Source organism: Filicampus tigris, chromosome 13 (genome assembly GCF_054856515.1).
Source record: "Filicampus tigris isolate MCC_2025a chromosome 13, RoL_Ftig_1.0, whole genome shotgun sequence".
In the NCBI taxonomy this organism is placed as follows: domain Eukaryota; kingdom Metazoa; phylum Chordata; class Actinopteri; order Syngnathiformes; family Syngnathidae; genus Filicampus; species Filicampus tigris.
Genome location: NC_141229.1, coordinates 19,711,927 through 19,727,339, shown reverse-complemented (window position 1 = coordinate 19,727,339; position 15,413 = coordinate 19,711,927). Strand labels below are relative to the sequence as shown.

Here is a 15,413-nt window from a genome sequence, read left to right as displayed (position 1 = left end):
AATTGAAATTCAGTGGGCTATGTCTCAACTGTGAATGATCACATTTGATGAAAATGACCCTGATAAATACCATAATGAGTTAAATCATAAAGTTAAGTGTTTTCTCATTGATGGATATCATTAATTAATAATACCATATAGGTAAAGGTAAGATGAGCTCATTTGTTCTTCTAGAAAAGTGCAAACTGCTAGCCCTTCGCATTTATCCACAAGTGTCAAATTCAACACATTTAACCTGCAACATCCTCTTATGTGACCCTGAAAGGAAAATGATGTTCCTTGAAAAAGATGCGCCTTGACTTCATGTTTCTTGATAAAATACCAAAATATCAAATAATCTTTGTTTGTAATCACATTGACATATTGCAAGCACTTTTTGTTATCAACCCTCTTTTTAAAATAAATTGAGTAAGAGTTGAACAATTTAGTTTTTCATAACTAGTTATCAGCTCTGGTGATTGGCCGAATGGAAAGATTTGGTCAAAAGATGACCCACCGGAGCCCCCTCATCGGAGGGGAGGCTTGTGATGAACACTCTGGGTGCCAGATTTTTAGCCCCTCCGCAATTTTAGTTCTACATTTGAGCCCTCGCCCCAACACCAACAAAACAACAAAATGGATCATCTCCAACGCCTTTCTAAACTTTTTTTTTCCTCTCGCCGATGATGAAATGAAGGAGAATTGACAAAGTCAACAATAACACTTTACATTTTCATGATTTACTGATTTGTGACCCCAGTTTTTCAAAAGGATACAAACAATGTTTTTGCTTGCAAGACACCTCTCTTCTTTGTTTCAAAAATGATGGTAACCCCTGTGTTAGAGTGAGTGAACAGGCAATTAAGCACCTGCTATTTAGGAACTGAGTAAAAGATTGCAATTTTGATGAATCGTGTAAAACATGAAGAGTGTGTGCAATCTGTTGAAAGTGAACGCAGAATTTAGCGGCCGCTATTTGGGACCTTCATAAACGACGCCCATGAGTGGCCAAACACAGTACACCTGCTTAGTAAGAGTGTCCTGGAAGTCGTCAGTGGAAACAAGTATTACTGTACTACTAATTCATACAGACTTACTTTGTTCCAAGCATGACATCTTAAGTTTTCAAGTCAACCTTTTTTTTTTTTTTTATTTTACACAACATAACAACACAGTACATGTTGCCTTTTTCTGTACATGAGCTTTCCGGGAACATGTGACCAACCCGTGCTGAAGTATACCAATGTCAGCAAAAAGCTTTCATTTTTTTTCATGTCCTTTTTTTTTTTTATATTCTTCCCTTTAAAAAATATCAATTTTATAAGAGGTCCACAAAGTCTCCATTAGATATTCAGAGTCTATTTGCCAAGAAACACCACCTATTCGTCAGTGGGTAAGAAAGGCTGTGCGAAAACTTTCGTCTTCCTCTGTCCGAGAGCTATGTCCAGTTTGAGTATCTTTGTGCAAAAGAAGGCACCGACTGCTATCTCTTGCCACTGTGTGGTCACACACTTGCTGTCAGGTTTGACTCTAGAATGGTGGTCAGTGAAGTTGGATGTTTTTTTATTCTCTTTTTTTTTCCCCAGCGAGAATTCCCTTTTTGTGTTATTTGCAGATCAAGTGAAAATGTGGTGAGCCCATTGTCTTGTATTCTTTTGTGCTATAAAGTGGAACCAACAGGACAAGTCGAGGACGCAACAAGACAAGGCAAGATATGCACTTGCTGAATGAGAGACTTTGAAACAGATACCAAAGTGTCAAAAGTGGAAAGAAAAACTTTCAGAACAAATCGCTGTGAAACGTTGACAAAAGAAAATGCTATAAAAAGATGTCTTGTCCTTTTGTCAACCAGAAATACTCATCCTTGTCCATGCTCACACATAAAACTGAACACAAACATTCACACCTTAAAGTGGAAACGAACCCAAACATATTTTTTTCAAGAATATGTTCTATGCAGGCCCACGAGTTGAAACACGGCATTCTGATTAATATTGTATTTGTGGAATATGAGCTAAGCGACAAAATCCAGCCGTTTTTAGCTATCTCATGGGGCGGCCGTTGTGATACTTCTGTCAACTGAAAATGACATCACAACTGCTCAGGGCTCAGGTAACAACCAATCATACTGTAGCTCAGCTTCAGAAAACAGGTGAGCCGTGCTTGGTCGAGCCCTGAGACATTGTAATGTCATTTTCAGTTGACAGAAGTGACAAAGTGGCAACCCCCGCAGAGATGGCTAAAAACGGGTGGATTCTGCTGCTTAACTCATATTTCATAATAATAATCACATTGCCTTGTTTCAACCAGTGGGACTGCATAGAACATATTCTTGAAAAAAAATGTTTGGGTTGACTTCTTCTTTAAGAGAAACAATGCACAATGTTTCAAGTCGCGGCTTTCACTCACACAGACAAACACGACTCAGACATACGCACGCCCAAAATAACAACCAAAAATCAACAACAATAGATAATGTGTATTTTGTTTTCTGGTTTAAATTTAAACCGTGCTTTCCAAGATCCAGTCAGAATCACAGTGTCCTCTATCAGAGTCTCCCTCCCCTTCTTTGGAAAGGACCATTCCACTCATCGATTGGCTCCTTTTGTCCCGCACGATGCGTCCTAATTTTGGCGCTCCTGCACTACTCCCTCGGTGGTACGAGAGAGTCTTTGAACCTCCTTCGCTGAGGGAATATCTCCTCCTTGGTCTGCTCCTCCCTCCCTCCTCCACAGGGAGAGTCTGGTACTTGGCAGCGGAGGAGGCGCGAGCGCGAGGAGCCCGGCGCAGAATGGGTGTTTCTCGATAGCGGACGGAGGAAAGTGGACTAGGGCTGGCAAAGGGAGGAGGCAGGGCTTGGTTCAGTGAGGTGGAATTGTTGCGGTTGGTGTTGAGGGTATCTAGAGGAGTGGAATGAGGGGGGAGAGTGGAAGAGGTGGTAGAGGCAGAAGCGGAAGGTGGGCGAGGCGACGCACTCGGGAGATTCTCCAGGGCAGCTGGCGTGTTTGAGCAAGCCGGGCTTGGTTTATTCGGAGCGGGCTTCCGCTTTGGCCTGCTTAGTGAGCCGGAGGCAGCGGGTGAGGAAAGGCTGGCTCGAGCTCTCTCCTCACCCACTCTCATATGTTCTTCTGCTCCAACTGTTGTCCAGTGCTGGCTGAGAACAGATGTGTCTGTGGAGCAGTCCGGCAGGGAAGAGTTGGATGAGAGAGTTGTCGCTTCCTTCCCTCCTCCTGCTCCACTCCTCTTCTTTGAGCCTCCCGACAGGTCCTCGAATCCAATCGAGCCGTGTTTGGAGGAACTGGGAGTCACGCTGCACCTTTGCGACTGCTGCCCGTTTGTCTGAGAGTGAACGTTGGTCATCGACATTGACATGCCTTTAACACTATCTCCCGGGTTGCACACCTGCGGGGCATCAAACATGGGACTATAGTCAGGATTTTTCTCACATATACACTCAGGAGACATTTGATTATTTCCACTTGACATCACTTCCAATTTCCACTTGACATCACTTCCAATAGTCACACAAAACAGTTGGCTTTACAAAAAAAACAACAACAAAAAAAAACCCTCTCAATTTTAAGTGACCCTCTCAGAAACAAATTCCCGTTCAGTTAATGTAGAGCATGTAACATGTTCAAGAATAGGAAGCATCCATGCAAGGTCACCAACTGCTTTTCATATTTGTCTAGGTCACAGGTGTCAAACTCAAGGCCAGATCGGGCCCACGACATCATTTTATGTGGCCCGCAAAGGCAAATCATGTGTTGACTTAACCTGTTTCTTTCAAATTGTCTTCACTTTTAACACTACATATTAGATATTGCAGACATTTGTTAGTAACCCCTCCTTTAAAATACATTGAAAAAGAGTTGAACAAACTATTTATTGGCTTCTGATTTCAAAACTGGTTATCCATCGATTTGTTGTGTACATGTGAAGGAAACCATACATTTCTATGGGTTCATAATCGTAACGGCCCTCCGAGGGACACCAAACCTATGATGTGGCCCGTGACAAAAATGAGTTTGACACCCCTTGTCTAGGTAAACATTAAGCACCTCTAACCCTTTCAACCACCATACAATATGTATGAAATGATTACCCCCGGACAGTGTCAATAAAACTTTATTACCTCGGCCAATCGAGAAAGGGCAGAGGTTGTGATTTCATCAATTTTTGCTGGTTTGTTGAATAGACACGACATCATTTCTAGTAGCGTATTGCATGGACCAAGGAAGAACCATTGTATTACCTTTTGGTGCGGTTCTGAAACCCTGCAATTTTTAAGTCCACCCGCACATACAAAAAATGTTTGAAATCTCATGAGACTCTGCAGTTGTAATGATTGTGTTTTGTGTATCCCTAATAATTTGAATAATGAATGTTTACATGTGAAGATTTAGACCAATTCCTAGCTAGGTACCCCGGTTCTTATCCTTGATGGTCTACCCTTCTAAGAATTTGTCCTTTTTTTTAGAAGGAAAGGAAAAATGCATAGCAGTTGTGCACACACTGCAAAATATTAATTTTTTCCTTCCTCACCATTTATTATGTCCTTGAGGAAAAAAACTCAGGACAAAAAGACTATTATCATGTGAAACTCTTGTGCATTCATTGGATATTTGTTCAAGATAATACTTAAAACTAAAGTGGTAAAACTGACACAATTTTGTAAGTGCTAATTGACACAAATACTATGAATAGCAAAACTAACAGTTATTTTGGGAGGATTTGGCAAGGTTTGGTGTCATGATCATATGATCAATCAACACTCATTATGTCCCGATTAATTTTTGGCACCCAAGAATAGTTGCTTGATTTTGAGTATTTGCTGATTCATTAATCCACATCCAAAATGTTCTTCTTTTTTATTTTTTTTAAAAATTGGAATATAAATATCTCAACATGATACCTTTTTTATGCCTATAAGCATAGTGCAGCAGTGATTAAAACCAAGCAAACAAAGAAAATCTTTTTTATAACATCTCAGTGGTGCTACACAAAATAACGAAGCATCCAAATTACTGGTACATTTAAATATCCTGTCTCAAACAGACAAACTACAAAACATACATCTGAAATTCCACTTGTGGTGTGGAATTTTCACTTTACGCTTTTCTGGCTGCGCAGATTCTCCTGTCTACTTAAGTCTGTATTTGCATGCAAGGCAGCAGAGAGACTGAACAAAAGTATTTTATTGAGTTGATCAAAGAGGTGTGTGAGTCAGCTATTACAGCGGTTGCGCAGTGATTTTCATCAGAGGATAGAATCGTATTGTATTGTATTGTAGTAGTAGACAGGGCTGGTGGTCCAAGCAGACAAAGCAGCTGCTTAGGGCCCCCTGGCCACTAGAGGGCCCCTAATCTGAACATGATGCCTTTCTCGATGGAACGTGGTTGTGTGCAGTTGGGATGACTACGCATGTCGGTAACATGCGGTGAGAAGGCGAACTTCAAAATAAACCCTATAATACATGGACAACAATGCCTTGGTTCGCTTTTATTTTGATGACGTTACCGCCAGCGCGTGGTGGTGTGGTGGCCGTCTTCACTCGTCTCCTGACTCGTATTTGGGGCCAGTTTGTATCGCCGTCACAAACTGTTTCCATCAATATCAACACAACCAGCCCAAAATCATGTTTAATTGCTCCTTAAAGAAGAAGTCAACCCAAACATATTTTCGTCAAGAGTTATGTTCTATGCAAGCCCACTAGTTGAAACAAAGCACTATTATAAATATTGCGTTTGTGGGATAAGAGGTAATCCACCCGTTTTTAGCCATCTCTGGGTTCAGCGATTTTGTCACTTCTGTCGACTGAAAATGGCTGACCAGTTTTCTGAAGCTGAGCCGTGATTGGTCGTTACCTGAGCCCTGAGCAGTTGTGATGTCATTTTCAGTCGACAGAAGTGACAAAATGGCTGCCCCCTGAGATGGCTAAAAAGGGGTGGATTTTGCTGCTTACCTGATATTACATTAACGCAATATTAATCAAAAAGCCTTGTTTCAACTAGAGGGCCTGCTGGAAACATATTCTTGAAAAAAATGTGTTTGGGTTGATTTCCCCCTTTAAGGACGCAAAAAAAAAAAAAAAAAGAATTAAGTAGGCTTATCGTCAGACGAGTGTCTTGCGGCAGCGAGACACTCTCATATTCGCCATTTCATGGTGCAATTTAGCCTTTCATTTGCCAAAAAAATAATACATGGCAATAAGTCGCTTGTTTGTTTTGCGGATTTTTACTTAAAAAACAAAGAGAAACATTATGGTTTTCAGTTCTGCAATACATTTGTTTCAGTCCCTATATGCACCAAAAGACTGTAAAATTCTAAAATCATAGGTTACAGTATATGTACATTACTTATTTACTGTATGATTGTGATATTTATTTTCTTTCACTTTATTCACCATTTTGCACTGTTGTACTGGTGGTTGTGTATTACAGTATACAGTACATTCTATTTTATTGTAGTTTGCTTTATTTGCTTTTTATTTTATTTCAAACACATTTTTGTTCATTTTATTTTATGTATTTTAGAATGAGGCTTGGCAACATGTACTGTGAGTAGCCTACTGACAGTCAGTTAGGATTAGAAATTTGATTTATCTTCTGCAGTGCAGCAAAATCTGACAAATATGTGAAATTAGAGTGTATGGGTTGCACAGTAAACTATGACTAAATAGCGCGTCAAAAATGTGGGCCCCTTGGCATTATTTGTCTTGGGGCCCCATAATGACCTGATAGCAGACTGTTTGTTTACGATCCTCACCTTCAACTGGGAGGCGGGATTCAAATATGTTCTCAGGGGTGAATTAAAAGACACATCTTTGAAGTTTTTCGAAAAAAGATGATTGCGAATTACCCATAGATGGAACCGCATTGTTGAAGAGAAACACACGCAGAGATCCACTCTCCCATTAATTACAAAAACTATTTATCTTAAGGACATAATCATGAGCTGCATGTTTGATCATTTGCTTGCTGCATGTTTGATCATTTGCTTTTATTTGTGTGGCACCTCGTCAAAATAATGAATGTCTAAGTGAAACTGGCTGGGAACAATAGATCTAGGGAACGGTGACTTGTGGGCACCCTCCCTTTTTATTTATTTATTTTTTGGGGGGATGGACCTCCAAACATGAGTCATAAGCACATTATTCTGAATAACTTAATTTTATTGGCTTTCATAAAATTAAATTAATTGAATGAAAATGTAGTTGCCAGTCGGAGTGGTCCATGTCTCGACTGGCCGACCAAACGCTGCATCCGCTGGTGTATGGATTTAAAAGCCATTCACAAGTCTCAGGAGAAATACATATTTCTATGATTTGAAGGCACCCTCAGCTGTCAGTGAGTCACGCTTTGTGCGTTCACGTTCATTCCCGGTACATGCGAAGAAATCTGGATGGGAGAATACCTGTAGATAAAAACTGTACAAGCCCAGGCGCATAAAAAAAAGGGCAAATATAGCCCTAACAAAAAAAGATCCTGAATCATTTTCAAATGTACAGTGCAACATTATAGAAGTAGAGCACTTAACTCTACTTCTAAGAGGTAACTAAAATCCCATTTCAGGGTAGTACTGAATGCGTACCAACTAGCGTGGCACTCAAAGTTACAAACATTAAAAGTCACTATTGCACTGTTGTTGCAAATCAAAAGACTTCCAAAAGGCAGACATTTTACAGGGAAGGCACTCTGTTTTGTTCCTAATCTATTAAAACTGCAGCCAGACGCGGCTTCGCTTTCATTTGTTGCTCATAGTTATAATACATGACACACTCATACACACACCCTACTTCCTGGCTGCTGTCACACTCGCAGTGCGACATGTCTGGGAGCCTTGTGCAATATAAAAGTAAGCAATTACTGTTCCATTCAGTTATATATTTGTACCTCCGTGGTATTTTTGTCGCTTTGTGACCATTAAAAGGATGGTTGGGTCGGGGTGGCCATGTTTTCACTAACAAGTTCATTTGATATATTTTTTGATCAGGAAAATGAAAAGAGTTGTCATTTTCTATTTTATCTATAAATTTGGGATGAATTAGGAAATAAGTGACCCCATGAATAACGCCTCTTTTTAATGAAGAAAATGGCCGCACCCATAACAGTTCTATCCATGGAGTCACTGGAGGAACCGAATACAAACATTCCATTGGAAATCATTGTACTTTCATTGCTTGTAACGTCCAAAAACGGTGATCAATTGGCACCAAAATATATGTGGGCATCCCTGCTAATGCCCACTTCAACATATCAAAAGGGTTAACCTCTCGGTGTCTGATTTAATTGAGAATGGGGAAATGTGGAAGTGAGCAGAGCTACATAGATTTCTGCTGGGACAAGTGCACACTGCTTTTTTGCTAAAAAAAAAAAAAAAAAAAAAGGTGGACAGTAAAGAGCTAATGTTGTTGTGCTAACGACTTTTGTTTTAACGGCCTCAAGCTAGTTGTTGCTATTAGCCGTGCCGTTATCCTACTGTTAGCCGGGGAGTGAAGGGGGGGGTGGGGGGGCGGCTAAAGAGCCAAGCCCACCTGGTTCCTGGCTGCTGTCCGCTGCCAGCCGCCATCTGCCTTCTGAGAATTGACACGAGTTTAGCGTAGCTAAATGTCAGAAATATAACCAGTCTGGGTTCGTGTGCGCATTCATGCTCCTTTGTCCGCTTCAGCCTGTGTACGTGGAAAAGCGATCGCCACGGTATTTTTGATTTTGTGGCGGTGATCATAATGAGCTCACGTTTTATGTCAAGAAATCCAAACTATTCAAGCAGAACACTTTTATAGTTTTTTTATACTACACGTTTTAGACAGAACTGACAAAGCGAGCAATATTACCACGCTTGCCTCCCTCCTGTGACGTAAACCGCTGCGACCGAAAGAATAACAAGCCGAGCTCCAAAAGGGTGCGGGCCAATTTGTCGTAAATCTAATCACAAAAAAAGCCCTTGAATCACTACAGTCTTTTGGAGGGGACATTTTAGCACTGATGTCATTTTTACATGCAAACCTATTATATAAGTGCCAATGTTAAGCTCATCCAAGTGTCCCTTTAAAAAATGAGGAAACTTGAAAAAATATATATATATTATATAATATATATAATATAAAATATATATTCTAAGATATTCCCCACCAAATAATGTTCAGTTGAAAATGACGGCGATAAGGGGAGCGAGACAACCGTAGTTAATGTGAATCTTTTCAAAAACCAAACAGATGGTGACGGACAGGCAGACCCACCTTGTATCGTATCATCAAGATGATGATGAAAACGAGCACGGAAGCCACTATGATCCCTCCGATGATGATGATCATGGTCCCGCCAAGGAACTGGGACTGCATAAAATGGCACCTCATATACTCGGACTCGGTGGTGAACTGCACACATCCGACCACACGGGTTGCCGTCAGGGAAGTGATGACGTCGTCATAGATAGCGAGCACGCACAGATCGTACTGGCTTCCTGCTGCTAGGTTGTTGACCAGGAAGCTCTTGCTTGATGGAGGGATCATTCTGTGTAACAATAGAAAGGAAAGAAGTAGTACGAACATCTCCTGAAACAATATCGGACAGGCAAACTGTCCTTTTTTTCTTTTCTTTGTTTCCCATTCAGTCCTCCTACCCATTCAGTACACTGGGTACAGTCGTGGGACTCAAACCTGGGGTCATATTATTTTCTTATCCAGGACTGACCCATAACACAATGCATATTTATATCACCATATAGTTTTGCCTTGTGAACAACTACTCTTACTCTATCAATGTCACTGCCAACCCACATGGCATACTCTATGGATGTGATAAAGTTATAAAGTAGATATTGGAAAAGGTAAGCTTGTTCGTTTCAAAAATATACATTCTGTATCTTGCAATGAACCTGGCCATGTATTTGCTGGTTTACAACAGTGAAAAGCTCTATATTTTCTGGAAATGACGACGAATGGGAAGCTCCACCTGGAAGAAGCGTACGTGCACACAGTCACAATTTAAGAACTCATCGGCCATCTTTCTCCACGAATGTGTTTTTAACTGTTCATGCAGTGTAGGTGATGACAAGTGCGGAACTCACAAGAGAAAGCTTTCACCTCCATATTAATCAATTCTCATACTATATTGGGTACTTTGCCAACAACTGAAGTTGATTATTGGACACTTGTTAATGTGGGAATTTGCCCATTCGTCCTTCGGTTTCTTTAAAATGGCTTGTCAGCGTTCCCAGATTTCTTCATTAAAATGCTAATGAAATTCCTCATTAAAACCAGTTCACAGTTCTTGGCCTTTTGTGCACTGAGCAGAGCAAAAGGCTGCATTGGTCAGGTTAAATATCTAGGTTAGAGTTAAGTGAAGGCTAGATGGCATGCTATGGTTTAGTGGTTAGTATTAAGGTGTGGGGAATGTATGCATAGGTCATTAGAGTGGCCTCTGTGGAATAACACCACATGGCTATAGAAGTGTGTGTGTGTGTGTGTGTGTATGTGTGTGGCTCACTGTGACCAGCGTTGTGAGCCCATGAATACTAAAAGGACCATCTGAACACTGAGCTGACCAAGGCTGCTCTCCTCTGTGCTTCTCTTGATGGTTTCATCCCTCCCGGTTAACTCATTCACTGCCATTGACATATTTATTTGTCTATTCACAGTCCAGCAATTCAATCCGAGGAATTTATTTATATATTTTTCATTTTTTCAAAAGAGGGTCAGAAAATGTCTGGCAGTGAATGAGTTTTAATGGCAGCGCTGAATGTGCTTACGTTCTTACAAGCTCACACACACTCAGCTTGTAATAATTCTCATATAATTGCTGTGGCATTGGCTTTTCTTTGCAAATGTGCTTGTTGGGTCTTACATTGGCTTATACACAGTCATACCCACAAAATGGACCACTATTTACTGACTGATTAACGGTTTAATGAAATATGTGCCAGAAGAAGGCCCTAATGATGATCGATACAAATGGACTACATTTTCTCTTGCCCGGACTCGGGTCACCGGGGCCCCCCTCTGGAGACAGGCCTGGCGGTGGAGCTCGTTGGCGAGCGCCTGGTGGCCGAGCCTGCACCCATGGGGCCCGACTGGGCTCAGCCCGAAAAGGTAACGTGGGTCCCCCTTCCCATGGGCTCACTACCTGTGGGAGGGGCCAAAGGGGTCGGGTGCCCGGTGAGCTGGGCAGCGGTAAAAGGCCTTGGCGGTCCGATCCCCAGTGAGAGAAACTAGCGCTTGGGACATGGAATTTCACCTCTCTGGCAGGGAAGGAGCTCAAGCTGGTGTGTGAGGCTGAGAAGTTCCGACTAGATATAGTCGGGCTCACCTCCACACACAGCTTGGGCTCTGGTACCAGTCCTCTCGAGAGGGGTTGGATACTCTTCCACTCTGGAGTTTCCCAAGGTGTGGGCATACTTATTGCCCCCCGGCTTGGCAACTGTACATTGCGGTTTACCCCAGTGGACGAGAGGGTAGCCTCCCTCCGCCTTAGGGTGGGGGAACATGACCAGACTGTTGTTTGTGCCTATGCACCAAACAGCAGTGCAAAGTAGCCACCCTTTTTAGAGTCCTTGGAGGATGTACTGGAGAGCACTCCCCCTGGGGACTCCATCGTTCTCTGGGGGACTCCATCGTTCTCTTGGGGACTTCAATGTTCACGTGGGAAATGACGGTGAGACCTGGAAGGGCGTGATTGGGAGGAACACCCCCTCCGATCTGAACCTGAGTGGTGGTCTGTTACTGGACTTCTGAGCTCGCCACGGATTGTCTAAAACAAACATCACTTGGTGCTGTGTTGCCTCCGATGGTCGGGGAAGATGCCGGTCCGACCCGGCAGACCCAAACGTATTGTGAGAATGTCTGGCAGAATCCCCTGTCAGAAGGAGTTTCAACTCCCACCTCCAGCAGAACTTTGCCCACGTCCCAGGGGAGGCGGGGGACATTGAGTCCGAGTGGTCCATGTTTTGTTTCTCCGTTGTTGAGGCGGCCGATCGGAGCTGTGGCGGCCAGGTGGTCGGTGCCTGTCATGGCGGCATCCCCGAACCAGTTGAAGAAGGAGTCCTATCAGGCCTTTTCAGCCGGCAGCAGACAGATACCGGCTGGCCAAGCGGAATGTAGCTTCCGCTCAGGCAAAACCTCGGGTGTGGGAGGAGTTTGGTGAGGCCATGGAAAATGACTTCCGGACGGCTTCGAGGACATTCTGGTGTACCATCCGGCCTCTCAGGAGAGGAAAGCAATGCACCATTAACACTGTCCATAGTGGAGATGGGGTGCTGCTGACCTTGACTCAGGGATGTCGTGGGTCGGTGGGGAGAATACTTCTCCTCAAGATCCTCGGTAACATAGCTCCGGGAGTGGATGAGATTCGCCCAAAGCTCCTAATGGCTCTGGATCTTGTGGGGCTGTCATGGTTGACATGCCTCTACAACATTACGTGGACATCGGGGACAGTGCCTCTGGATTGGCAGACCGGGGTGATGGTCTCCCTTTTTAAGAAGGGGGACCGGAGGTTGTGTTCCAGTTACAGAGGAATCACACTTCTCAGCCTCCCTGGCATGGTCTATTTAGGAGTGGTCAAGAGGAGGGTCCGTCGGGAGGTCGAATCTTGGATTCAAGAGGAGCAATGTGGTTTTCGTCCCGGCCTTGGAACAGTGGACCAGCTCTAGACCCTCAGCAGCTTCCTCGAGGGTGCATGGAAGTTTGCCAACCAGTCTACATGTGTTTTATGGACTTGGAGAAGGTGTTCGACCATGTCCCTCAGGGAATTCTGTGGGGGATGCTTCGGGAGTATGGGGTACCAAGCCCCTGTTCGGTCCCTGTACCACCGATGTCAGAGTATGGTCCTCATTGCCGGATTCGTTTCCAGTGAGGGTTGGACTCCGCCAAGGCTGCCCTTTGTCACCGATTCCATTCATAACTTTTATAAACAGGATTTCTAGGTGCAACCGAGGTGTTGAGGGGGTCTGGTTTGGTGGCCTCAGTATTGCATCCCTGCTTTTTGCAGATGATGTGGTGCTGTTGGCTTCTTCAAGCCGCGAACTCCAACTCTCCCTGGAGCGGTTCGGAGCCGAGTGTGAAGCGGTTGGGATGAAAATCAGCACCTCCAAATCTGAGACCATGGTCCTTAGTCGGAAAAGAGGGCCCTCTCCAGGTCGCGGATGAGATCCTGCCCAAGTGGAGGAGTTCAAGTGTCTTGGGGTCTTGTTTGCGAGTGAGGGTAGGATGGAACAGGAGATCGACAGGCGGATCAGTGCAGCATCTGCTGTGATGCGGACTCTGTATCGGTCTTTTGTGATGAAAAGGAGCTGAGCCGAAAGGCGAAGCTTTGGATTTACCAGTCGATCTACGTTCTGACCGTCACCTATGGTCATGAACTTTGGGTAATGACTGAAAGAACAAGATCTCGGATACAAGCGGCCGAAATGGGTTTCCTCCACAGGGTGTCCGGGCTCTCCCTTAGAAAAAGGGTGAGAAGTTCGGCCATCTGGGGGAGACTCAGAGCTGCTCCTCCACGTTGAGATAGCTAAGGTGGCTCGGGCATCTGATTAGGATGCCTCCTGGACGCCTTCTTGGTGAGGTGTTCCGGGCATGTCCCACCGGCAGGAGGCCCCCGAGGACGACCTAGGACACGCCGGAGAGACTATGTCTCCTGGCTTGCCTTAGAACGCCTTGGGATCCCTCCGGAAGAGCTGGAAGACGTGGCTGGTCAAGAGGGAAGTCTGGGCTTCCCTACTGAAACTGCTGCGTCCACGACCCGACCTCGGATAAGTGGCAGATAATAGATGGATGGATGGCATATGTGCACACACAAAGTATGTGTTGAAAGCTCAGTCATTGGTACAGTAGTGTTGGACAGGATGTATACCAATAGAATACTGTATTTACTGTATTATGTAAAGCTAATAGTGCTGATAATTAATCTTGTTCCGATACCGATACTGGTATCGGCAAGTATCCCGATACCGCATTAAAATGCTGGTATCGGCATCGGCACGTACTGAAAAACTAATAAAAAAGCGCAGATGCTGGTTATTGATACTGCTATCATTCTTTGAATGCAGCGCGCATATTTGAGAGCGGCACACAGGAGGGAAATAGAAGAGCCTTAATCAAATGCACATGCATGTTAATATCTAGCCCATGTCGCAATCTCACTAGCACGAAGAGCTATAGAAATAGGCTGTTTATTCAACACAGGTATTCTGTGTGTGTATATGTTACAACATAGAGCTGTGCAATTAATCAAAATTCAATTATATTTTCAATTATTACACTCCACGATTACAAAATTGGCATAATAGTAAAACAATGATTATTAATACTAATTTTGAGTTGTTTTGAGGTATGCGCTCACGAGTTACTCTGCTGCGCCGCCCTCTCCATGCTAGCTAGCGAGCTAGCCAGCCATCCAGCCCGTACCCCGCACCCGGCAAGTCACACTGCACACGCTCCTACTCAACGTTTTAACAGAGTAACAGACCTAAAAATGGCACACGAACTGCCACAGGAACGACTTGTAAACAAGCAAGGCAAGTCGAAATCGCTTATTTGCTTACATTTTGGGTTCGCCGTGGAAGACGGTGAGCAAAGACGTATAAAATGCCAGTTGTTTCTGCACCCACCGGCAACACGACGAAACTATTCAACTATCGTTTAGTTTACGATGATGTTATGATACACCAAAGAAGAAAACACAGAGTCAGATTTGGCGTCGTGCGCAACGTTGAAACACTGTGCGCAGCAATTAAATTTGTAATTTATCAGAAACAAATTACTTAAATATTACTTTAAAAACAAAACAAAAAAGGCTCCAGACAAAGGTCTAAATGTATAGATGAATAGCATATCTGTTATTATGTCAAAATTGGCATTTTACTCCAAGCAGTTCACTACTTTGGCAATTTATAATTGCATAGCAAGTTAACTCCAATGCTCTGTTAGTTTATACAAGGAAACCATACTTTCATTTATAAATTTGCACTTTTTACATTTTTTCAAATAATTTAATAAATACTGTTAGGTCCAAAACGAACTTAAATTATTATTGTGTTTCAAAGAATTTTGTCTTGATATTTTTTACATGTTTAAACCTGTTCTTGTTTTGTAGCAAAAAATAATCGTTTGAATAATCGTGATTTCAATTATTACCAAAATAATCGTGATTAATATTTTTTTATAATCGAGAAGCCCTATTACAACAGATACTTCACAAGTGATGATTTAAATATGAATAATTTTACATTCAAGAGAGTATGCAATTCTTTAGAATTACAAGAAAAATAGAGCTTATATAATGATTTTTCAAGTGGCAATGTATCGGTGCAGTATCGGCATCGGCCAGTATCGCCATCGGCCGATACTGCACAACCAGGTAGCGGAATCGGTATCGGGACCCAAAAAGTGGTATCGGAACAACGCTACTGATAACACACATCTTAAATATACATTTTGC

General features: G+C 43.1%; 1 protein-coding gene across 3 annotated transcripts in view; it reads right to left on the bottom strand.

The window, feature by feature from the left end:
- Nucleotides 1-873: 873 nt before the first annotated feature.
- Nucleotides 874-15,413, bottom strand: part of lrfn5a (leucine rich repeat and fibronectin type III domain containing 5a) — a 157,231-nt gene continuing 142,691 nt past the window's right edge. For all 3 annotated transcript variants that reach the window (XM_086049974.1, XM_086049976.1, XM_086049975.1), the window contains 2 exons: nt 9,221-9,494; nt 874-3,381 (listed from right to left, as the gene is read on the bottom strand). In XM_086049974.1, the coding sequence (XP_085906100.1) occupies nt 2,482-3,381; nt 9,221-9,494 (1,174 nt within the window). In that variant the 3' untranslated portion in view covers nt 874-2,481. The remainder of the gene's footprint in view (nt 3,382-9,220; nt 9,495-15,413) is intronic.